At 44.5% G+C, this 26,471-nt stretch overlaps 1 protein-coding gene across 1 annotated transcript; it reads right to left on the bottom strand.

The window, feature by feature from the left end:
- Positions 1–14,643: 14,643 nt before the first annotated feature.
- On the bottom strand, positions 14,644–24,851 carry NABP1 (nucleic acid binding protein 1). The gene is made up of 6 exons (XM_085066051.1): positions 24,509–24,851; positions 24,264–24,402; positions 21,133–21,204; positions 19,697–19,769; positions 19,359–19,425; positions 14,644–18,527 (listed from the first exon to the last, which is right to left on the bottom strand). Exons 1-6 carry the CDS (start codon positions 24,597–24,599, stop codon positions 18,340–18,342), a joined length of 630 nt encoding a protein of 209 aa, XP_084922177.1. The 5' UTR covers positions 24,600–24,851; the 3' UTR covers positions 14,644–18,339.
- Positions 24,852–26,471: the final 1,620 nt, after the last annotated feature.

Below are 26,471 nucleotides of genomic sequence, written 5' to 3'. Positions count from 1 at the left end.
GCTCAGGGTCTGACAGCAGGATATAAAACCTGGGAGTGTGGGTTCAGTTCTGCCCATTTTTACGTGGAGCAGAATGTAGTATCTGCTATAGCGAGGTGTTCCCGATGGGATGCAGTCAGGTACAAGGAGCAGAAGGTGTCTCAAACCCAGCTGGACTCAGCCCAGCAGAAACCTCGAGGCCATTCCTCACAACACCCGTCACAAACTTTAGGCAAGTAATGAGGTTTTTTGAATAAACAATCATTGGTCATCTAAGCAGACAATTGGAATTAAAAGGGTACCATTTGTAACAGAGAAGTCTGTGAATATCAAAATGTACAAAACTCTCAGCTCTCCCGGAGTGAATCATACAGAAGAAAAGAGGCACACGGATTTTCTAACACTGATTTACTACAGCTGCACTTTGCATTTTTGCCATTACCATTAAAGTAATAGTTTTGATTGACAGAAGCTCATTTTTAATTAGCCAGATCAACCAAGGCACACCATCAACATTTCTGAAAGCATCTGAAAAAGCAGCCTACTTCTGCAAGAAAAGCTTATTTTCATTTGAAGATTAAAGGTTCTAGACAGCAGTAATATGTTTCTATCTGCCATTTCAAAAGGAAGACTTGAAAACATCAGGCAGTAGCACATGAGAGATTAAAAGATACAAGGAGATAACTCACAACCAATCCTGCTTCTCATAGGTCTTTCTTCCTTAATCCTGTCCAGCAACAGCCTTTAACAAGAACACTATAACTGTATTAATCAAGGATTATTAGCAAGAGATCTTAATGCAGCATTTTCACCCATCCATCTTGGGGGCACCCTGTGTTTCCCTGGAAAGTGCCATCATCCCTGAAATCAGCAACCAGAGAATTACACAATATAAAGTGAGGAGTCCCGTCCTGCCTGGCAGAGTGGGTTGTGTGCTCGGCCAGAGCAGGACCTGCCCAGCCAGCAGAGAAGCTGGGGATGAGGTCAAGGTCTGCACCTTGACTGCAGTTACTGGGGATCACTGCCACTTTTTCCAAGCCGCCTTCTCTCCATTGCTTCTATCAGAGTAATAGAAGCAATTGTTGCTGTTTGAGACCTGTTTAAACAAGTAACATATTCCTGAAGCACACTGCTTTTCCAGGAAGCCCTTCTGCTTACAGATATACTGCTTTCAATTACAGCTCAGGAAAGCAGGCAGGGAGGATGCACAGGGGGCAAGCAGGGACACGCACATACCATGGGTTTGGCAAATCAGTGTCACAGCGACCACAAGGGGACCAGAGTCTCCTCGTGGTTGCACCTAATGCTCCTGCAGAACAGGACAAGCAGAAGCAAAATGTGCTCTGCCTTGAGAACACACCCAGCTATTTTTACACCCAAGCCAGATGTTTCCACTTTGATGAAAATGGTCCAAAAGCATATTTTTTGTTGCTTGTTTCAATGTGAAGCAGATGCAGCTAAAAACCTTGAAAGCTGCAGCACAGAGAAATCATCATTCCCTAGACAGCTGGGACAGGGTGACTGCCAGCTACAGGGCATGGAAACCAACCCTGCAGCCAGACCGCACCACTTAAGTTTCTCTCTCCTCAGCTTCATAGTCTCCTTACATTAAACATTGGGGGCCCTGAGCATTAATTTCTTCTGTTGGGCAAACCTGCGAACAGCTATCCATAGGCATCTCTCTTTTGAAGAAAAAGCTAAGCCAAATATTTCCATATAATAAATTTAGAGCCCACAGCCCCACAGTTAACCACTGGAAACACGAGGAGAGTTCCTCTAGCAGTGGAAGTCCTGATGGCCTCGTGCTCCTGCACACTGTTAACTCTGCCTCTGATTTATGCCAGATTTCACCAACTGGCAACACAACCATCTGCAAACCTTACAGGACACATTTACACACTGATTGGCAAACTATGCAATTGCACATTCAGTGTTAAAGGGCTTGTTATACACCCAGCTTTGGTTTAAATCCTCTTTTTCTTTTATTTTTAGCAGCCATAGCTGCTTTAGCTGACACTAGGGGCTTTGTCACTTCTGCTCAGCAAGGTTTTCACTTTCCGTCATAACCATTTAATGGCAGGCAGAACATGGAGACCAACTGTCTGTCTGCTTTGCTGTCCTCCCCTGTTTTCTCCAGAGCTTGTTTTGAGCGAGCACAGCTCACCCTTCTTGCAGCAAGGCTTGGGCAGCCAACACGAGCAAACCCGGAGCTCTCACTGACCTGGTCATTGCCCTGGGGGGTCCCTCTGCTACACAGCCTGTCTAAATGCCACCTCCTGGGCACAGCCCCGAGTGCCCGTGCAAGTGACACACATGGCAGGACACTGCCTCTGCTGTTTTGGCACTGGCCAGATATTGAGAGGGGTTATATTTAACATTCAGCTTTTACCCACAGCTGGCACAGGGTTCAGCTTTTCCTTCTTCAGTCCCTGTAGCCTAACATGTGCTGCAATCTTTGCAAAGCTGCTCCAGCTTTCCAGAAGCCGCAGCAAACTTGCACCACCTATCGACACAACAGAGCCGCTGGTTTTGGGGCCAGAAAGGCAGCACAGCAATCCAAGAGTGCTCCGTAGTACAGAAACTTATCATTGCACTCCTAGCTTCCTGCATTATAATGGGCTTCACAAAAGCATTCCAAGAACTCAAAGGCAACATCTTCTCCAATTTAATTTATTCCTTCTGTATAGTAAACTCAGTTTACCGGACTGACCCTGGAGGGAAGAGGTGCCCATCCCCTGTGCAGCTTGCAGACATCCCTGGCACCTCTGCACCGCTGAGCCTCTCCTGCACGCTTCACAGCAGGCACTGAGACATGGCTATTATCAGACATGCTACATTATATAAATTTTTTGCCAGCATGGTCTCTCCTCCTTGTGCAGCAGAGAGCTACAGATACTTTGAGAGGCTGTCCCAGGTGGTGACATCTGCGGTGACTTCTTTGAATACCAGTCACAGCTATAAGCACTGAACACAATAGCCACACAATGCCTGCCAGCAACCAAAGGATGCTATTTCTTCCTCACCTTTGCCCACCTCTCCCTGCCCTCAGGTCAGGGTCTCTGCAGAGGAGGAATTTCGGTGACCTGAGAACACAGCAGTCTCTCAAAGTACAGAGCTGGTGTGACATCAGTCCTGCCCAGGGTGCAGGAGCTGGGAAGCTTTCCTTTTGCTGTTCTTTGGAGCCGGAAGGGAGAAGTCAAACGCCCTCAGAACAAGAGCTCCACAGGCATACAGGGTGTCTGGCTAGGCTCTTCCCAGACGATTTAGCTGCTATTCAGCATGCCCCACGTTTGGACCACAGAAATGGTACATTAATTCCACCTTAATGCTCTGAGCTTTCTACAGTGGGTATTGTGCATTTGCTTCATATTATAACAATTTTAGCTTGCAGGCTACAGCATTACCAGTAAACATTACACTTTTACTCCTTCAAAGCCATGTACTCACTGGGAAAAACTGGTTTTATTTCAATTTTTCCCCTTGTGTTTGGCCCATGCTCTGCTTTCTACTTGCTCTGAATTATTTTCCAAGAATCAAATCAAAGCAGTGGTGTCAGCATTTTCAGATTAGGTCTTTAGATGGCATTAGATTTAGGTCATTAGATGTCTATGACCCTCAGGGATTAATTTCACCTTGTTCATAAAAGTAACATGGGGAAAACGTTACCATATGAACACCAATTTGAATAGCACCTCCTCATTCCTCATAATAAATCCTTTTTTCAAACACACATTAAGTCATATCAGTTGTTCCAGAGATAAACAGAGGCAATACCCACCAGATGAGAGGCAAAATTTAGAAACAACTTCTTCTGGCAGTCTTCAAAGACAGAAGGCGAAATCCCCTTTCACAACAGAGATTGTTCAAATAAATGAATGAAATGAAAAGCTATTTCAGCCTTACTGGTCTGATCCACCAAATCTTTGAGACCCCAAGCACCTCATTTGTGTGTTTTATACACTTACACTCAGGGTATATTAGTCAGCACTTGGAAGAGAAACTGGGGGCATACAGAGGCAAATGTATTTCTTTTTGCAAAAGACTCGACTACATACCAGCTCTGATGCTCAGTTTTACATAGGGCAGCATCTGCCAAATGACAGCAGTCTCCAAGCACAGGTAAGAACTTCATGCCAAGAAAATACAGCAGTTATTTCATCAACAGTTTTGAACAAACATGTCTTAGCTTTTCAACATATCTGCTAATGTTAGCCAGTCCATTACTCTGCATAAGCTCTACAACTTGAAAGGTCTGTCAGATTTGAGGTACTGTAATCCATTTTTTTCCAACTCTCTTTTTAATATTTGTAAAAACATATGCTGATGTCTTTCTTCACATATATTATATCACTAATTAATTGCAGAATAACCTACTGTAACCTAGAAAAAATTATTTTTACTCTTGACCCTTTCTCAAATGTTCCTTGCCCAGGTCACTCCCTTGACTAGGATAAAGCAAGCACCAAGGAACTGCAGTGATACAGAAAGTGCTCACCAACTCACTTGGGTCAGACTCTCATCTTTATTATAATATTGTTTCTTTCCAAAAATTATGTATGAGACAAGTCTTTTGATATTCAATAACCTGTTTACGGGAAATGACTTTACACAAAACATCAAATGACTTGACAGCAGATTGAATTTAAAATATTATTTTTTAAAATGCTCATGAAATTCATATTGCTTTAAATATAAATTAGCAAGAGTGCCAGAAGGGATGAATGTATTTCACTTCTTGACTGCAGATAATTTAAATGTACAGTTTTACCTACATTACCTCTGTTCATTGTTCTTTCCTATTAAGGGATGAAGCAGCTTTCCTAGCTGCTCTGCTCCTGGCCACACAGATTTTCTGGGACTATCAGGAGGTGAAGAGATGCAAGGAGAAGCCTTTAGACAGGCTGACTGCCGTACCAGCGCCAGATCAAACCTGGCTCTCTTGGACCCACAGGATCCCAAGTGGAAAACAACAACTGCACAGGATGAGGGGCAGTATAATTTTGCTTTTCCAGCCACATTGACACCTTGGCTCCAAAAAATTTCACTTAATATTTGAATTCAACCTCATAGATGAAAAATAACCATCCCACTGGTTGCTTACTTCCCATGCACACAACCAAATGCCTCTGGACTTCTATTATTGCAGTGGAAGCAAACCAGGAGGCAACCAATATGATCAGTCAAGAATCAGCCTAATTGATCTCCACAGCCAGAACCCATGTACTTGAGACAGAGTCCTCAAAATGCCAGTACCTGCACAGCCGTGTGCTATCTACACATCAGCTCCTGTTTCACCCTGAGTACAAAATATTTAAAGACCTGGTAAAGTGCCACAGATGTGCAAAGTTTAAGAGTGCTTCAACAGAGAGTGACAACTAAAATAAACCTCTCTGCATAAAATCAGCTCTGTGTATTTTTCCACCCTCTATCAAATTACAGCATCCCCAAATTATGTTAAGAAAAGGCCTGTCTAAAATGTGAGGTGCTGTATTTCATCAGCTATCTGAGATGACTCAGGATTACAAGTACTGAAATAAAATGGACATCCTGTTCCAGTTTCTTTAACTAAATTTTCTCCCTCAAATAGCATCAACAAGTGACTCAGTACAATGTCATAACAAACAGTACTTGTGCTGCAGCAATGTACTTGGCAAACAGCAGCTCTCACAAATAAATCAGCCGCATTTTACTGTAGTCACTAATCAAAAGATCTTCATTTTATCTTGGGGAAAAAAAATAATAATGTATAATAACCAGATGGCAAGTAAACAAGTAATTTTCATAATAGTGGGAAAATTATTTGTCTGCATTTGGATGAACCCATAAACAATGTCTAGGACCAAATTTGGCTCTGAATTGTACCACCAGTTTTATAGTGAGGATGTATCGTTCCTCAGTCTCACCAAGATTAGCAAAAGGGACATCCTTTTCTCCCTCAGATTTTGGTTGGAGTATTCCAAGCACCAGTGCCAGCTAGGTCAGGGAGAAAATGGTTTATGGCACAGCAGGACCAGCCTGCTTTAGATGAGAATCACTTGTGAAGGGAATTAGCATCATTAGGGCTGCCCACGAGCTGCACCTGTACACTATTCTGAGGGTTTCTGACGCACTAGAGAGGCACAGTGTGCCTCTCCCTTGTGTCCAGCTTCCAAGCACTGACTTTATTGCCTCATCACTGCTACCAAAGCATCAATATCTCTATGCTAGTGTCTGCACTGCAAGTTTCTTACATTTGGGAACCCTAGTAAAACACTGAAAGCCTCTTCTCAAACAGCATTCTTTACTCCTGAGCAGCCAGCCAAGTTATCACACATTACATTTTGCATTATATTTGAAAAAAACCCCCAAAAAACAACAAAACAAACCACAACCTACATCACTAAAATACCCAGTGCTTGGTAAAAAGTTCTGTATGAAAGAATATGACATTTGGAAAATCCACTCATTCCCATCAAACAAAAATCTCATTAAAAATAAACTTCTCACCTGTAGCTAGCGCACTAATTAGGTGCAGCTATATTCATTAGTTATAATTCAGAGATTACATGGGATAATAGCATGCTCTAATAAGGAAAATGACACTTGGCTTATGAACATGTGGGTTTGTGGCAATTTCCTTAAAGAGGAGAATGCTTTATAAAAACTATGAATACAAACAAAGTAGCAATTTTAATTGTTTACTGTGAGAAGTGAATATGAAAACAGTTCTCAGAAGCCCAGGAGACCAACCTTGCTATTTCTTCCAAACATCAAGTAGTTATTTTGAAGCTTTTTTTTATTTGAGCAGTGGGAGGCCCAGGAGATCTGTGCTGCCCCAGCCCAGCGAGGAGACAGGCTGCAGACCTTCAGGAGAGACCAGAGCACCTGCTGAGGCAGAGCCTTTAATAGCAGACAGGTGAGACCCAGGCAGCCAGCACTGGCAAATTGTGAGCAGAGGGTTCCTTTTCTCATCAAGTGTGCTGCAAGCAAGGGGCAGGGCTATGACTGGGTGAGGGTTTCTTTTCTTGCTGCAGACTAGAAGAACCAAAAGTCATTAGCTTGTGCTTGCCTTCTGTGCAGCCCTTAATAACCTCCCTGTGAACCTCCCACTGACAACCTTTAGCTGTCCCTTGCCAGTCACTTCATCTTCCTGATCTGCCTGTTGGGGTTAGCCCAGTCATAAACGCAAAACTCATGCAATACACAAAATCTCCTATTATTGAGCACCTTGGTTCACCCTGACAAACAAAAGCAACATCACTACTGCTTCCCCATATGACCTGCCAGTTTTCTGGTAGATTTTTCAGCATCAGAATTTCACCATGTGAGACAGACTGCACAGCAGCCGCCCTCAAAAATTAAACAGACAGAAGGGCATTTGATTTCACCACAAAGCAAACATAAAACATAAAAAAAAGCTAGCAGTGACAAGCAAGCATAGATTTTGGGGAGGGAGATGCCACATTTGAAGTGAATGGGGCTTCCTTTGTTATTGTAAGCAATAACCTACCCTTACATGCCCGTGAAAAGCATATTGCCCCTTAGATTGGCAACACTTATTTTTTTATATCTAAAATCAAATGGTGGTGGTGGTTGAGACATTCCCATGGATAACTACTTAACTTTCAACCCAAGAAACAAAGTTGTAATCTTCCAAATAGTTTTAGTGACTTCATACTTAACTTGCTGCCCAGCAGGTCAGAGTGCTTTTGGTCATCTCTAATACATTTATCACATGATGCAGATATGACCATATCAGAGCAAAGGCAGCATTTGCAGAATACCTTCCTTAAATCACATGAAAGTTATTTGTTCTGGTTCAAAACAATTATTTGTTCAAACCCTCACAAACTTCATGCTATAGAACTACCCATGGAAATACTACAAACACAGACCAAGCAATTAATTCTACCACAATACTACCAAAGTTAGGTGTTTTCTTAGACAACAGTAGAAAGTCAGATGCATGGGAAAAAATACTAAAAAACTTACTTTCTCATCATGTAAAATTAAGCATTTTTCTGTTAGAGAAAAATACTGTTTTTAACATAGAACTGTTATGAACACAACACAGCTGTTGCTCATTCACTTACCCCATTGCTGCCATAGTCTCCACCAGCTGCAAATCCAGGCTCTGGCTTGGAATGTTCAGATTTTGTTTGTGACCCTCAGCTGGGAACTCCCATGAAGGGGGGCCTGCTGCCAGGGCAGCTAGCAGCAAGCTAGGATGCCACTGGATTGCCCAAAACTTCCACATCAAATGCACAGTCCAACTTTTTGACAGTTCAGATGTTTCAAACCACCCTAGAGTGACACTTGAGGTCCTAGGTGCTGCTGTCAGTCCAATGTGCTGTTTCTGGGGTCTCAAAAACCCATGGGAGAACCCAGAAACAGCTCTCTGCTCCGCTGTCTGCTGAAGAGTTATGGTTTTAATGAGTTCCTGCAACTGCTCCTTCTGCTGAGTAGATAAAAAAGATCACCTGAGATTAATTACAGTAATAATTAACAGCTGACCTTCTGGCAGTTGAGCCAGATATCTTGCCTTTCGAAAAGCCCATCTCACAGGTGCAGGATATTACTGTTCTTCAGGAGAAGTTACTCTTCACCTGTTTAGAGATGTGCAATTTGCCTTATTTTATAAATCATGGCCTCCATGCAACCTAAACCACTCTCATTTTCCATTTTCAGGACTCAGTGCTTTTTCATAAGTAGAAAAACATTTATTTCCATGGTAAAGGGAAAGCAGACATTGTTTTTTCCTGCATTAATGACTTCTGTCCATACATACAAAGATACAAATCTAGATGCTAGAGATAACCAGGAGAGGCATAATTTTCCCACTCAAGATTTAATTATTTTACAGCACAGATTAGAAAAAGATCCTGGAGTTAAACAAGAGACTGACATCCCCACTTCCCAGCAGAGACTCCTGGTGCCCTGAGCATGGTGAGGGGGAAGAACAGCAAGCAACCAGATCCACTGCCTCCTCTGCCCTGGCCAGACACTGCCTTTACTCCATGAGACCTCATGTACCACATGAACATCTAAAAACCTCCTAAGTATCCAGCACCAGAGCACTATGTGGTTTTCTGGATGGCAAGCAGCAACTAGGACAAGCCACAGGTCCAGCAGTTGCTCCTTCCACCTCCCTATCCATCACTTCCCTCAAAAATGAGTGTAGCAATATGTATTTCCAAACAGAGCCAGCCTGGTGAGACAGACTCTAGGCTTTGGTACTGGGAAACAGCTCAGCCTTGGTTTAAGCACGTATTTTGTGATTTGTTCAGCTCTTTTCCCCCACATCTTGGCACCTCATTGAAATTGGCTTTACCAGGCACTTACATAGCACAGCTGTAAAGAAACCAGCTGGTTAATTTAAAAGAGTGCAGTCCTTACAGCTTTCCCCTCTGGGAATTTCTTGAAGCACACACACACACAAAATTTATATTGTACCACTTTTTCTACCACATCATAAGTTTTACTTCCAAATCCATACTCTGAGGGGAAAAAAAAGTCTCGCTATCACTCTGCATTAGGCCATTAGGCAGAGGCAAAAGGAGACCCTAAATTAAAAATAAAAACCAGTGTAACAGCAGGATTACGGTCTGACCTCCAATCTAAAGCCAGGAAGAACTTACTGTCTCTGCCAAGAGTACATTTGTCACTGAAATAGTTGCTGCTGCAGGCCAGCGTTAGCCCAGATCGACCACATTTCAATAGAGAACATCTGACATTCAGCCATACAGGCCTAGCCGCAGCCCCTGCAAGGGACAGGGACAGGCTGTGCCAAGAAGCTTTTATGGCAAGGGACAAGCTTTGGATAGGGCAAGGCATGGAGCTGACACAGGGGAGAAGGAACAGACAGGCAGGGTCCTGAAAGCCCTTGGAAGTGGCACAGTAACAAACAGCTGAAGCACTGGAGCCACAGGAGCTCAGACACGCCACAGAGCAAGGCCGCAGGCAAAGGGAGGCAGAAATAATCTATAAACCTATTTCAGTGGAAGACATGGAAGCAAGAAGAATTTGAAGGAAGAAAGGGGAGTATTGCCCTGTGGGAACAATGCATATGTAGTCATACAGCTATTTTAGTGTCCCCTTTTCAGTAGGATCAGATATTGTTGTTTGTTGGACAAGGCCATGAAGCCAACCAACAAATCCTAACCCAACCCTCACTCCCAGAAAATATCCATTAACAACTGCTCCACAGTTCTCCCTCAGTGTTCTGCACCCCACTGCCCAGGGCAAGGCATGACGGTGACATTCCAAGGAAATCCAGCTCCACACAGGGCCACCCCGCCAGATGCCACAGACACAGAGCTACCCCAGCAAGTCTGCAGAGTATTTATGAAGCAGTTTGCTAAATTATACAAAGGGAATAATTTGCAACGTAATGGTGTGTTTGCATTCTGAATATCTGATTTCCTGTTCAACAAATAACCTAAACACTCCCAACCAAATGAAATGTAGACAAGACTTAAAATGTTTGAAGAAAAGCACTCATCCAGAAAATTAAGGTCAACACGGAACAGATGGTGCCTCTGAAAAATGTGGCTTCAACATTTATCTTTATGTAAAATAAAAATCTTTTTAAAACCTCCGGCTGTTTGGTGACAGTCCTACTTGAAATATTGGATCTCACACTCTGTGGATAATAAAGAAGCACTAAAAAATGACTTCAAAATACTAAATCTAAATAAAGTTCTCTCAACTACTGTGCAATAAGATTTTTGTGGGCACGTAAATACATATCAATAAAATATAGATTCTAGCGCTTCTGTAACTGCCATAAATATTGCAACTGCTCTCCCCATTTCCATAAATATGACCCACAACTCCCAAGTGAGAAGCTTTTTCATTTGCAGCAGTCAGGAAAAAAATGATCCTTTCTTCTTTATCAAAGACTTTTGAAAGGCTGAATTTGAAACCCAGCGCATGGGGAGTTGTGAACAACTTGTTACAGTGATGCATGAAACGCCGTCTCCAGCCTCAGCGGATTCCATCAATGGGATTGCAGGAAGATCGTGGTTATTCTGGAGGTCAGGCAATGTCACACCCAGCTAGGGAGGGAAACAGGGGCTCCAATTGGGCAGGGCTGTAAATTACTTTGGTAATACAGAAAGGAGCTGGAACAAGCAGCAATAATGAGACAGACCCATCAAATGCCCGAGGAGTAATAATGTTAGAGCCAAACCTGAAGAAGTCAAGCACTGGCACAAGCAGCAGTGCAAGTATTCCCAAGGAAAGGTAAGCAACAGGCAGAGGAAGGCTCGGCAGGAGCCTCTCAACTGAAATTTTCTCCAGACAGGTAAAATAGAAGGCAGTCAAGGAAACCAAAAAGCTGCACAGCAGGCAGCTCTCAAGTTTACAAGAAACTAAAAAAACCCAAACCCAAAGCCCTCACATCCTGAGTGAACCAAATATTTTTGGAAGATGAGGTAACACCTGTGGTACCTAAAAATACTGTCCTGTGGAGACCTCCTCCTGTGCATCACCCTGCTGCCAGCTGGGGCCCTCTGACAGGCTGTTACTTCTGATCACAGGCAGCCCACAGCACCTGAAGCTAATCCCTTAAGCTAATTCCTCAGGGGCCACCTGCATGCCTGGACTGAAGAAAAAGCCTCACCAGCTTTGGCCATCAAAGCAGCCACAGAAGGAGCCATTTGCTCATCCCACCCAAACTAAATCACAATTAGCCCAGTGACAACAGGCTGCTGAAGCACATCCCCAAAAACACAAGGTAATTACAGATCTGCTATCAGTTCTTGTTCCCCAGTCACCAGACATCCAATGGAACAACCATGATCAATGCACCTCTTTTTTCTAGTGTGGTTTCCAGACATTTACATCTGCTTGAAAGACACAGATTTTTGTGAATTATGCCTTCAGGTCCAACACTGATGAAGCTGCACAGAGAGCCTCTGCAAATCCACTTGGCTAAAAAAACTACAGGAAGCTTATTGCAGATATTTTCCCACTGACACATCCTTCTAATTGGCTTCATGATACTGACTTACTGATGTTTTGGATCCCACTTCCTCTAGCAATTACCTCTGACTCCCCATACTACTGGGGAAAATAAGCTCAGCAAGAACATTTAGACTCCCTGTCCCTAGAAATGGGCCTTGCCATCAGTAAAGCACAGGCAAAATGAAACCAGACTGGGCATTCCAGGGAAACACTTGCAAAAATGGCTTTTGCACAGAAGTTTCTTGCTTCAAGGTCATCCCAACCCACATCACAGACAGCTTCTAAGCAACAGCACAACAGCTCACCAGAGACTTAAAAATAGTAGAGAGTTTATGAAGTTCTTTCTCTCCCTACCTAAGGTTTTTAAACTAAAATAGATATTTTATTTTCTTCTAAAACAAGGTTGTTTTGATTTTGTTGGTCCTATTGCATAGCCAAGCGCTGCTGCTGCACATAAAAATGTCTATCTGCATCAGGCCTCAACTCACTATTTCTAAAAATAAAGCAAGTCATATTAATTTGTTCCTCCAGCACCTGGTGTTTAAAGTTATTTCTTAGCAACTTCTGTTCTCGGCATTTAAACATTTTTCATATTCACCTTAAGTCTGACAGCACTATTGGTTATCCTTCTCTGCCTCACTAATAATTTGGTTGATGGCATGCAGGTGGGTTTCTCATAATTAAAAAACCCATTTGCAAAGTTTGCATTAGGTGATCTGAAAAAAATAGAGCACTCCTTTCAAAGGTTAAATATAAGTAGGCTGCAGAGCTCCATGAAAATATTGCATAATTTAGAGATAAAAATAGTTTTGCTTTATTCAAGCTAGGCTGGATAGGTAGATTTTTACTGCAATCAGCCTAAACCTCATCTCTCCAAGTTACATGCTAAAGTTGATTATAGAAAATTAAATTTAGTATTAATCAAGCTAGGAAGAAGGAAATTACAAAAATTAAGCTAATGCATAAATCATAGAAAAGAATGGTGGAGCTAGCTATGAGGAGATCATTTAATGCATCTTCATGCTTGTCCCACACCAGAATCAACTCCCCCCATCTGCAAAGCACTCCTGACAGTTCTTATCCGACCCTTTCAAAAATTTACCCAAAACACAGGTACCAGAAGCCACCAGTCAGAGCCCTGCAGGGCCCCACCAGCCCTTCTGCTACAGACCTTGCCCTGGCATTCTACAGCTGTCCTGATTTGGGGTATCCCCCACCCCTGCCCAGCAGAAAGGGTCCAGGGAAGCAGCATTCCCTCCCAGTTGCACTGACAGGTCACTTGCACTTCTGGGCACAGAAATGCAGCATTTGGCACCACTGGGGGAAAAAAAAAGAGCAAAACCAAAAAGGCAAACCAAATCACCTAACTAGAAAGGATCCAGGCTTAGAGATATGTATTTGTAAAAGTTTCCTGATTTAGAAAGAAAGAACTCTACATATTGGCTTTGGCTTTCAGCTTGTCAACACCATCCAGTGTCCTCCTAAATTATGAATTTAGCATCTGAGATCTGCACTACCACTTTATCCCAGTTTTACAGATGAGAAACTCCTGCCTTTACAGGACCTGATCCAAATTATCCTTGAAGCTGGTAGGATCTCCCAGTGACCCCTGTGGGACATATGCAGAGCTGGACAAATGTAGTTCCAAATTTCCCAAATAGCTGTCCAGTACTTTGCAAAGCCATTTCACCCTCTGGACAAGAACCCAAAGAAAGCTTGGTAGAGGGCTCTGCTGACACACAACTACACTCCCGTGGAGTGGCAGTTGATGGTGTATTAAGCCAATTTTGTCTTTTATATGCAAATTCATTTAACATGTAGCAGCCAGCCAGCCCTACAATCTGCTCTACACAACAGATACCATCCTATTTAAACTTGTATTATAAGGAAACATTTAGCTCTGAAAGTACACTTAGTGCGTAAGAATTTTTCTCTCTGAGCTATAGCCTGATGTTTTACTCCTTCCCTAATCTTACTTCCTAGGACACATACAAATCCAGACAGTTTTTATCAGCTGGAGGTGTGGGAGAGCAGTTTCAGATGAAGCTCTTACAACTGCATTATTTTCTTTATGAGAAAAAAAACCCATCAGCAATCTAGAGAAATTTAAAAGCTAAATGAAGTCCTTAAGAGTTCCCCTTAGTCACTTCCAAACTTTCTTCCTAATCCCTTTGAACTCCAGTAGTTTAATCAACAGGTTGTTTAGCACTAATCTTCTCATCCCAGTTACACCATCCACACACAAAACTGTCCATCACAGCATAAATTAAAAAGCAGAATCTCTATGAAGAACCATAACAATTTCACATTCTCTGGAATCAAGAAAAAGGAATTAGCAGCATGATTAAGGCTGAAGTCAGAAAGAGCATCTCTTAATGAATTCTTGGGACACCTGGGGCCCCTGTGCTCCTCAGCAGGGAGGGCGAGGCTCAGCCTGCAGCACTCACAGTCGGGAGCACTCGGCTGGGGCACAGCCAGCAGCAGCTCTACTGCGGTCATTAGCAGAGCTCAGCAGGTCCGGGCTGGGCAGTAACAGCCCTGCAGCCTCCTCAGGAGCACACAGGTGCTGCACCAAAGAGCAATTCCACAAATAACTGACTGCAGCTCCTGAGCCAGCTGCCAGCCAGGGCTGCAGGGATACAAGGCACCTCCTGGGAACCCGTGGGAAAGCACCGCTGGACACCACACACACAGTGCAAATAACTGCTTGGTCAGGGGTTAAGAACAAAGAGCATGTTTGACCAGGCAAATCTACAAACATTTGAGAAGCAAGGGAACAACCTGGCAGCTGAAAACACATGGGCCATGCAGGAGCCCAGGAGACTTCCCCAGAAACCCCATCGCTTTCACTTATTCTTAGTCCTAAAAAAACACTTCAGAAGCTACTGAAGGAAACTGCCTTAGAGTGGGGAAAAGGTCTGTTTTGGGAGTATGTACATGAGCTGCAGAAGATGGCCATAGCAGCCAGGTCACCACAAAACACAGGTTTTGTAAGGATTAATGTCTATGAAAAACGTAAGGTGTTTCATGGAGCAGCACTTGTCTACTGACCACTCCCCTGTCCACAGAACATGGTGGACACTCCTGCAATGCTGCTAAGGGGGTCATCTGTGCAGACACTGCACTGAAGTAGAAAAGGTGTTTTGTACCACCCATCAAAGATTTGCAGAAGCAGCACTCACTGCAGACACCCTTCCTGGGATTTGTGATGCTGAAGAGCAGCATTATTTGGAAAGCACAGGACTGCAACCTGCTGGTTTCAAGTTATGGCCAAAGCTTATTAAATGAGTTGTGAAGGCAGATTACATTTCAGGTCCAGCATTTGTATCTGTTCTTACAGCACCTTCCCATTTTCACTGTGGGAAATGTCATACACTGTGGACATGGAGTGTATGACATTCCCATGTATCCAGCTAGGACAGTATTTCACAGCACAGGACTGCTTTGCCACTTTTGAATCAAGGTGGAAGACTGATGCAGATGGACAGAAAGAACACATAGAGGATGGCACCAGAACTCTTTTCACTGCCACTTTGCTGCAGTCTGCCATCAGTCCTTGTGCTGGGGCAGGTAGGAAAGGGGGAGTTGGTGTGAGGTGATGAGAACTGGGCATCTTGGGATTCAAGTGTATCAGGACTACTCAGCTGCACTTTGGCACTGTGCAGTTTGTGTCTGTGTACATTAACACCTTCCAGTGTCTTTTGCCCTTTGGAAATCTGTATCAGAATGAGATGCCCCTAAGTGCAGCCTAACCTTTAACAGGAAGACATCTGTAAAGAGACTCCTTGACCTAACCACTGGGCACCTCTGAACGGCCTTATAATGTCAAAGTAATTGACAACTGCTTGTTTACATAGAGAGATGTGTGTCAGTGTCTCTCTGTGAACCGAGGTGGTATGATCCCAACAGGTGTAAGGCAGGCTCCCAGATTCCTCTGCAAGCTGAGAGCTCACTATCTTGACACTGATACCTCTGAGGGAAACAACTTTGTCATAGGTTCAGTAGAAGATCACAGGACCTTGAATAATTATTATATTTAAGTCCATGTCCATTTCAGGGCACAGATTTCCCCTGCAAAGAAGTAAAAATTTATTAATAAGCTGCAATAGTTTCATATAAAAAACAGGAAAGCAGGAATGCTACTAACCTTGAAATCATGAAGACTGGTCTCTTGCTTTTTTCCTCCCGACTGCAATCATCCACTTGACTGCAAGATTTTGATCTTATGCTTCTTATAAGCATTAATCATCTCACTTTTTACTTGGAATTTGTGTACAAGTGTTCTGTTTATTAGCTTAATAAAAGCTCAGATGCATAGAGCTACAAACATCCAGCACCTCAGCACACAATAACACAGGGTTGCCCTTGATTTTAACTTATTTATGCCACAGAGAAGTCAAGACCAGGACTTGAGATCCACACTGGAGATACTCCAATGAGTGCCAAGTCCCCACCATGCCATCACCCGCACTGTTCACTTGCTAACTTTACATCTACCACGGGGCAGCATGGCTCTCTCATACCATACTTACATATTATGTACCTCTGGAACATGTCAGGTACTTCCTGGGTTTAGAGGTCCTCTTGGCTTCCTTCTCATAAGCATGTCAAATGTCTTAAAGCAACATTGCAGAAGAGGTTGTCCATGCATCTAGACTATACATCACATTTATTTAAACAAGTAAGCAATTTAAAGTCCCTGAGTTACACATCGCCTCCTTACGCCATTTCCCCAGAAATGGCTGCATGCTTTCTGCTTCACCAGTGAGCACTGTTCTTCCACAGCAGCACCCAGAGGGGATCTCCTGAGGCATGCCACCCTTTTGTGTCCAAAACAAGTTTCACTAGCTCCATCTGGAAGTACCAGGAAAGCACTTTACCAGACTAGAGACAAAAAGCTCTCAGGTGGCTGGGCAAACAGGTCTCTCTAAACCTCCCTTCAGAAGTTTGTTGTTGCTGACTCTTGCATTTCAAATGAAGTTCAGTATTTCACACCAAGCAAGAACTTGCACCAATTAGAAGCAATTTTCAACAAATCATGATAGAGTACCAAAAGCAAAAAGTATCTAATGTAAACAACTTGTAAACATTAGTAACACAGCAGTAGATTCAAATAACGTGAATGACCACAGACACAATTCACAATTCAGAAACAGCCTTTTGTCATGAAGTCTTTATGGCTTAACAGAAAGAAAGTTAGATTTGTTTTTGATGTGGTTAGTGCAATTTTTTTTTTATTTGAGAGGTCAGTTAAGAAGAGCTAAACAAATGAATTCAGTATGACACCTTAGTTTCCAAGTTGTTTTTGAACCTGATTTGAAATATGGCACTGGACTCTAGACAAGAGTCAAGGCATTTGTGATCTCAGAAATAAAACCAGCTATTTGCCCCCCAGGACATGGAGGGTTCTTCAAGGGATAATTTGTATTTAATATAAAACAGAGGAAGGAAAGCATAACAGCATCAGAAGTGCAGCTGGGTGCTTGGCCAGTACCTCTGCAATCCACATATACAGCTTCATTTAATACATAATTCATTTGCAAAAGTGAATGAAGGAAGGTGGAGTAGGCAGACTCATTGAAGAGATGGGTAATGCAGCATTTGAAAACAGTCCGCTCCTGGAAATTCAGACTCCTGCAAAATAACCTTGGGCTTTTCCGCAAGGAGTGGCTACAAAAAGCATATTCCTCAACACTGCCTGAATTTAGATCCTCCTATTCTGCTATCTCATGCAAAGCAAGAATGAATATCCAAGCTTCTATCCAAAGCAAAAATCAGTGTCTCTTTCCTTGACAGTGATAATGGTGTTTATAGAGAATTTTCAAGTAGTGTACACCATTCTGGAATCAGAATCAAGCTTCAAGACACTCACCACATTGTCTGATTCCAGAGACACCACTAGGTCTGGCACCACCATTTCCTTACATGTATTGCTTTTACAAGCCATATTCATTCCCAGGACACCTAGCTCACCAGAGCATTTTTGCTCTCCCACTTCACTTCTCTTCCAATAAGAAGAGCTCCCATTATCCCCAATGGAAGTCAATGCATGCATGCACGGGACAGAGTAGACCTATTAAGGCTACATGGCTGACCAACAGAAACACATGTATGTAACTGAAATTTTCTTCTGTTTAGCAAAGGGCACCAAGTTTTAATTGAGACACTTCCACCTGTGACCCTTACTTCCTTGTATCCACCTTCTCCCCCTACCCCCTTTATGTACGGGGAAGACTCACTGTGCTTCCCCTATGCAAAACAAGAAATAGATCACATCAAGTTTGCTCCATACACCAAAAGGTAAAAAAAAAACCAAAGGACAAACTGGTTCACAGTTAACTATAAATAAAAGTGCAGTAAGTGTTCAAGTAGAGTGTAGAGTTTAAGCAAGCTGTACAACCACATTTGGCATAGTCATCTTTTAAAGGCCCTGCGTGGGTCCCTCCCGTTACTGACAGCAGGGGGAAGAGGCTGAACACTATTAGCTGGTGCTGGATTTACAGGTCCTCGTCCATTGCCTCTCCCACTACCTGCATAAATGTGGCCGTGGTTATATGTGAATGGAAATCCACTTGCTTCAGGTCCAGTTTGTAAACCATTTCCTAAAAAGACAAAAAAGGTTATCACAAGTTCCATGGGTTGAAGTCACTGATTCCTTACATATATTTAGCAGCAGGGAATACAAGGAGTTTGCAGTAACAACCAAACCCTGAGGACCAGAAGGAAAATCCTCTCTGTCACTGCAAGACCCCAAACCACAGTTTATCCTTCCCCTCCCAAACTACCTTCCCTCCATCCCTACTCCACTTTCTCAGCTAAAAAAGCAAGAAGGGTTGCAATAGTAGCTTTATAATACCAAGTACTGAGTATGGGCATTGTGCATGTAAGGCCATACCTAAGGCTCACTCTCAGCTTACACTCACTGAAGTTCTTGAAGTATTTTTCTATTTAAGCTTCTGTGTTTAAATATAGCACAAAATGACCCAGACCAGTCAAATACTGGAATTCAGATTACCACCACTACTGTTTTGGAGAGCTAAACCGGCAGCAAAGGCATGTTGACTAGTAAGATTGAAGTAAGTTATTTTTAAAGCCAGCGTCTCAGGAAGTTTAGAAAAGCAGAATTTCAAGTGCTGCAAAAACTCTTTGAAAGCACCCGAACAATTTAAGATTAGTCAATTCCCCTTTATGTGATACAGGCAGCCTGAATATTCTAATCTCCTCCTCTCCTACAGAAGCAATCCTGAAAATAATATTCACAAAATGTTCATGCTTACATGCTTGAGGTTCAGGTGCCAGTCTGAATGACTTTTACACTTTTGAATGACTAACACATTTTTATCCCAAGAATGGAGAATCCTTGAAATAAATTTCTTCCTATTCTCATTAAGTTTTTCTCATCTTTTCACTTCTACAAACTGAAAAAAACTTACCCAGTGGCCCAAACGCACAAGTACCCATACCACTTGATGCAGAAATATTATTCTGTTCACCCTGTGCCTTTGGAGAAAGGTGTAAAAAAAAAAAAAAAAAAAGACATGGATCAGATAAAGAAAATTCACACTTTTACAGAAAGGGGCTGATTTTTTCCCCCTGTTTTCTTACAATGGCTCCACGTGGAATTTATCTGCTACTTCAATTATTGGCTCATTTTTAGCTATATATCACTGAGTCTATTTTTCCTCAACAGTCACATCTGATCACAGCCTAGTGCGAAATATTCAGAACAAAGAGCACTTTATGCCAGAAGCCTCAGACAAGTTTAACATACCAGTTTGTTCTGCCCGATGTGTTCCGAGTTGGGTTCACTGTAGTTTGGCACTTCTGAGTACACCATGCAGAACCTGGGAAGAAATTAGGATTATTAGAAAGTTCTAAAACCATTTTTTAACAGAGTTCTCAATGCCCCAATTCACAGAGCATAGGTTCTTGACACATCCCTAGAAGTAATTAATCCAGACCCCACTGTTCAGAGAATATCCATAGGTATTAAAAGGCTCTTTGATCCCTTTATAGGCTTGTGGTGAGGCTGCCACATCTTCCTGGTGAGGGCATTTCAGTCAAGCAGAGGCAAGTACTCATTTACTCAAGGAGGTAAACTGGCCTAAATAAAACAAAAGGTGATGAAAGGGCTCCCTTTGTCTCTCTCCCAGCTGCACAATCTTGTCCAGCGCTCACTCACAAGGTCACCTGAGGCACTGAGTCACCCAGCCAGCTCCCAGACAAGGATTGCATTACACCTCTAGAGAAAACTCAAACACTCCCACATGCTCCCATACTATGCAGTGCCCCATTAACAGCAGTAGCTCAGAGGAGTTCAAAACAGGCAATGAAATTCAAAGCATCCTTTTCCACTCAAGGGGACTATGGCAGAATAGGCCCATCAACTCACCACGTGGAAATTATGGCAGAGAGGAAGAAAGATCTGGATCATTACACTGCTTGGAGTGGTTAAGCAGCAGTGGAGCTCCCACCTGCTGCTAGGAGGCACAACCCAAACAAGGACTCTCATGACTCCAGCCTGCTGGAGAGTAAGTCAGCCAGGTGACACTTCTGAAGTAATGGATTTACACCAAAAAAATTCTACAGATTTTCTCGTACAAAATCCATCTAAACGCTGGGCATTTCTGAACCATACAGGAAGAGATGTGGCAACCCCAGAGCCCCACTTCCCTGATGACTGTAAGGTTTCCCACAGCAGTTTGTGCAACAGCAGAAGTACTCTTCTGGTTAGAAAACATGGCTATTTTTTCTGTTGCTCAAGTATGTTACTCATGCCTGTTCTTAGGCAGGAGCTGTTGCCCCAGTCTGTGGGCAGTTTAAAGCATGTTTAATGAGGCTTGCTTCTGCTTGGACATGATTCACTGGAATGACCTTGCTCTTCCTTCTCAGCGCTGCCTGTCCCTCAAGGATGACACACATACACAAAGCTTCCACCAAAATGAAGTGGTTAATCAAGATAAGGCCTAGGTAAGCAATGCAAAATCAGTCCCTTTTCATTTATACATTTCCTCCTCCTAGACCTGTGCCAATGATTGGAGGCTGATTTTCCTCCAAGTACCTACAGTCCAGAGAGGATCAGAGCTCATTACATCCATGACCAACTGACAACACACTTTTGCAGCCCTAACTTCCATTTCCTAAGAGCCACCAGATCTCATACTTACCGTGACACTCTGCTGAGAAGTATGAACATACAATACTTACTCCCCAATTTTATGCAGCTCCCCTCCTCGTCCTGTGTAAAGTGTCAGGCATCCTTTCCACAGAGATGCGTACCTGGCCAAGGAAAGGAGAAGTGAAGCAGTTTCTTAGTGAATGAGCTAACAGAGGAAGTGGAAGCATGCTGTGTTCCAGGAAGTTAGCAAGTATTACAGATCAGCATGAATGGACTAAAAAAAGTTCCCAGGGACCCCAACTTCACCAACACTAATGGTTTATAGATCCCCATGTATGACTTCTAGTAAAAGGTACCGGAAGCTCAGCAGACTCCTTTGACAATTCCAGGAAAGCAGCCAATTATTTTGAGACTGGATGCTCTTTTGTTGACTGGAGCAACCCTTATGACTTGTCCTGCAGAGGAAAGGCACTTTGCCAAAAGCAGTATCTGTGTTATATTCAGTGACAACTCAGTTCTGCTTTCCGCAGGAGCCCGGAAGAATCACCTTTGTTTGCTGGAGAACAGCTACAGCTACTGAATGCATATGATCAAAAGTGCTTAGATTCTTAATATAGGTCCTTACTAGATTGGGTTTTTTAAAGGCACAAGTTTGGCCATCAAACTCCTAGTGACATACAGAAACACAATGAAATCTCTTTTTTGATTGCAGGAACATTCCCTTACAAAAATACTGTGAGTGTACTCTATTCTTTATAGTGGCACTTGACTTCAAGAACTGGAATTTGGGTAATTGAAAACTTTCTGTGTCATTGTTCCTTTCAGTGAGGGGCATCACATATGTGTACAGAAGGAGGAAAATGCAGACCAGAAACAGGCACAGTGCAAGGCAGCTAAAAGGAGTACGTGTGTCTTCACAAAGGAACAGCAAGCCTCAGCAATTGCACTCGTGGGAGTCACCAATCTGGACAAGTCACCACTTCCTTATGCTCCAGGTCTATCTCTGGAACACAGATAACAAACCTTCCTCTTGCCCTTTGCCTTATCTGCTGACACTGGGAGACATCTGGCCACACACAGGGCCATGAAGAGGCACCAGGGAGGAGTCATGCTGGCAGGAGAGGACAGTACTGCCAGTGCAATGATAACCTTCTCTGTACCTCAGCACCAGCAGGAGAGCACAGGCATTGTAACTGTAGATACTATCTCGGGAGCTTTCCATCCAGAGCCAGGATTAGTGTTCTTCACTTCATAGTGCTACCTTTCACTTTAAAGATTCCCTCATTGCTTAACCTTTAGTAACCAGTTAGCTAGGCAGTCTCGTGGCAGAAACAAAGGAAAAGAGCTACCAAACAACAAATATAAGTCAAGCATACATTTACTGGGACAAGACCCAGCAAATATGTGACTAACAACCTCCAGCACGAAGTTATTCCATGTATGCAAGCATTTGTTTTTATCTCAAAGAGAGCTGGCCATAAAACACTAAATTTCAGCATTAATTTCAAATTTAGAAATATTAAGTGCAACGGCTTCCTGTAAATGGGTTCACCCAGTGACAAAAGTAAGCACCAGTGCCTGCTTTTGCAGAGGAATGCATCTGCAGCCTGAAATTTAGCAAGGGAAAAAAAAAAAGTCATGTTTACACATGGGGCCTGGATAAGCTTTTCTGCTTGTATCAGTGGGCATCCTGCACTATGAGCTCAGATTAGCCTACACAGCTGAAATTTAACTGCCTTGCAATGCCAACATCACACACTCAATTCTATTTAAATATAAATCAGTGTTTGGAGAACTCTGTATGACAGCATGAGGGTGGTTTTCTGGAGATGAGAGCCAAACCAGAATGTATTTAGTTTTTGCCATTTCACTCCCTCCGCAGTCCTAAGGGAGCATGCAATTCATGTAAATGAAGGCATGACTTTGCCACCCACCAGAAACAGTGATGTCAGCTCATAAATTTAATTCATACAAGCCAAGCTCAGTTTTTTACATTAAAGGATGCCATGAGTCCCCTGCTTGTTGCACAGAAACACCAGAGCAGCTACAGTAAGCCAGTCACAGAGGGGAGTACAGCAACACTGCTGAACAGCATCACTCTTAATTTGTTTCAATGTCATCTACACACAGGGCTTTGTGCTGGCCCAGAGCTCTGGTTTAGTTCCACCCATCCCGGCGCTCCACGTGCTCTCCACGCAAGCAGCCTTCCCCAGAACCACCTCTGCTGAGGAGTCAGCCCATTTCGTGTAAAAGGGTATTTGCATATGAGGAAGCAGCTGTAGTTTTGGTGGCAAGGGTCATCCAATTTCAGTCCAGAACTGAGAATTACACTCAAATGAACGCCCTAAGAGCAGCTCAGTTAGCAGCCTCACTGAGTCACCTTTCACCTACTTTTTCATAAAAACAAATTAACAGGACCTTACACACACTGCAGTTCCACCGTGTCCTGGAGTGCTGCAGGCCAAAGGATCAGTGTAATGGATTTCTAAGTGTAACCTAACTGGCATGAAGAACTCAAATGAAACCGACTATGACTTTGCTATTGACAATTTAAGTGATATGGAAAAGGATTTTCAGATTGACTCTAGTATTTTTTCTCACAGTAGTTTGGGAGTTTGTTGGCTTTTTTTTCTGATAAATCACCTCTGAGAAATTATTTGCACCTAACCAAATTAACACATTCTACAGTGTAGCCCTAGCATTAATTTTTACAGTGAAACTGAAATGGTTCTCCTCTGCTTGTCATTTTTGTTAAACTAATTCCACTGAAAAGCAACTTTTCTGCATGAAATATATAATCACCCCCGCCTATCATTAAGGAGCTGATTGCGAGAGTAATGAACTAGCTGTGAAAATAAGAACATGCTTTGGACTTCTCCTGCTTGACTTACAGACCAGGACTGACTGTTGCATTCCCCCCTATCCCAGAATATCTTCCTCGAGAGCTTTTTTAAAGCCAACCCAAATCTCTTCACCACCACCTCCTCACTACAAATCCAAGCCCCTCCTAGCCTGTACGCTCACGCTAGGCATGTTCTGGCCTGGGAAAGCCGGGCTGAATTTGGCGAGTGACCTTAGGGCGCTGGCTGGGCACCAGGGAGCGGGTGGGAGGGGGCGGCCGTGTCCCCCGTGGCCCGGGAGGGGCGGCCGCGCCGCCCGCAGCCCCGCGGGTGACAGAGGGCTGCGCGGCCCGGCGGGCGCGGGGCGGCCCCGTACGCACCCTTTGGTCAGGCGGATGATGTCCCCCGGCTGGATGAGGCCGCCGATCTCGTCCCACACGCAGATGGTGATGCTGCCCGTCTTGTCCGCCACCTTGCAGGACCTCACCTCGTGCCCGTCCTTGGTCTTGGTGACTCGCCCTGCGGGGAGAAGCGCGGCTCAGGGGGGGCACGGCGCCGCCGGCCCCCCCGCCCGCCGTGACACGCGTGGGCGGCCCGGGGGTGGGGCGTGCCGGGCGCCACTTACCGATCTCCAGCACAATAAAGATGACATTTAAGTTTTTCAGTCCGGGTTTTATGTCTTTTATAAGGAAATACGTGTCGCTCGCCGCGCTCATGCTGCGGCCGGCGCGGGGGTGAGGGCTAGCGGGGCGGGCCGAGCCCGCATCCCGCGGGGGAGCAGAAGCAGCGCGGGGCCGGGCAGGGGGGCACCGGCGACCCTCACAGGGGACGGGGACACGAGCACCGAGGGGCTGTGCGGTGACTGTGCGGCACGCCCGACCCCCACCGCTCCCTCTCCACACCGACACCACCGACACAGCAACCACCCCGCCGCCCTCTCCCGCCGGCACTGAGGAGCACACGTGCGCCGTTCTCCCCTTTATACCGGCCGGGCGCCACCAACCCGGCCGTCGGGAGGGGGCGACTGTGGCGAATGGAACCGTCCGGGGCACGCGGAGCGCCGGGACTGGGTAACGGGCGGGCGCGAGCCGGCGCCGCGCGCTGATTGGATAGCGTTGTCGCCGCCATCTTCTCCTTCTCGGGGCGCTGCCGAGCCGGGGTGCTCTGCAGGGTGTGCTCTGTCAGCTCGCCTTGCCTCGTCTCGCCCCTTCTGCTTCACCTCACTCCCTATACCTCGCCTCACCCCTTCGCCCACCGGCTGACTTCCCTCCGGGAAGCAGCCCTGAAGCACCCCGAGTGCGGCTGGCGCCGATAAGGGAGCGGTCCGCTGCCCTCCGCGCCATTTTAAGCCGTAGCTGTAACACCGAGAGGAGCTTCATCACAGAGGTTTCCCGGGGGGCGATTTCCCAGCAGTTTTCTCTCCTTCACTGGGGAGAATAATTAAAGATTTGTGAGTTTTTTCCTCCGGGAGAGTGTTGGTATTGGTCTCCAGCAAGCAGAAAAGGCTGTTGTGGGGGCTGCGGGGCTTGGCAGGGCTGCACCACATTCTGCTCCTCACACCGAATGCTCGTGGGGTGTAGGGAAAGCCAAGGGTTGTGCAGTAGCCTGCTTTGAGCCTTCCCGTGCTTAAAATATGAGCCTAAATCGTGATGAGCACTAAAAAGACTCTCAAAGCATCCTGATTTCTGCCAGCAGCTTCCTGAGATGTGTTAGTCCCTTGAGCTTGGCTACAGGCAGGGTGAGAGAGATGAAGGAAGGGCAGCTTCTCCAAGTAGAAAACCATCGAGGTGGTGGGCGAGTCCCCACAGACTTGTGACATCCTCGGCTGGAGGGTCCCGAGGAGATTGCTCCCTGGCACAGGACGGCCCAAAGACAAGCAGATGGTCCCGTGGTTCAGCTCTCTGCCACAGTAAGGATAGCAGAGCGGTGTATGTGCACTCCAGTGCTCCAAACGTAGCCAGCTGGGCTTTCCCTTTCTATTGCTGTGAGCAGAAGTCCATAGATGACAGCAGTTGTGAAATGCTTGGCCACACGTTCTGTCACACGGCAGCTCTGGCCCGGCGAATGTTGAGCAATGTGTGTAGGCGGCAGAGCAGCCTTGCTGGGTGCTACTCAGGGCTCGGGATGAAATACGCTGCCTGCAGGAATCTGAGAGGAGAGTTTGCTTAAAGCCCCCAAGAGCTTAATCCACTTGTGTCCCGAATCCTTCCAGTGAGTGCAGATGGGGGAGTGACAGACTCCCTCAGGGGCCTGTCTCCTGGCTGGATCTATAATCTGGTAGCACTAAAACTTCCAGAGTCACCAACTGTATTTCAGTACATGAATAGCTTTAATTTAGTTGCTTGGGAAGGATTTCAAACCAAACTCCAGGAATGACAGTGTCTCTGGCAAAGGTTAGACAAATATACTTTTATCTTTATTTAGAATTGGTAACATTTTTTCATATGTAGGTGGGTTTTATGCCTTCATTTCTTCTTTTTGTCTGCCCCACCTATTTAGAGCCCTTGGAAAGAATAATTTTGTATCCAGTGTTTTCAGCTCCAAGCACAGTAGATTTGAGGAGAACCCTTCATTTTTCAAGGGAAAAA

The sequence above is a fragment of the Lichenostomus cassidix genome, chromosome 7, assembly GCF_008360975.1.
Source record: "Lichenostomus cassidix isolate B80296 chromosome 7, HeHo_3.0, whole genome shotgun sequence".
Taxonomy (NCBI): Eukaryota; Metazoa; Chordata; class Aves; order Passeriformes; family Meliphagidae; genus Lichenostomus; species Lichenostomus cassidix.
This window is presented reverse-complemented; position numbering and strand designations above follow the sequence as displayed.

Excerpts from the sequence above, each read along its gene's own strand:
- NABP1 (XM_085066051.1), bottom strand. The coding sequence starts at position 24,599 with ATGAGCGCGGCGAGCGACACGTATTTCCTTATAAAAGACATAAAACCC. Across the intron at positions 21,205-24,263 it reads ATCATCCGCCTGACCAAAGG|GTACGCATCTCTGTGGAAAG; the intron begins GTGCGTACGGGG and ends TTCCTTGGCCAG. Across the intron at positions 19,426-19,696 it reads ACATCGGGCAGAACAAACTG|GCACAGGGTGAACAGAATAA; the intron begins GTATGTTAAACT and ends CTTTCTCCAAAG.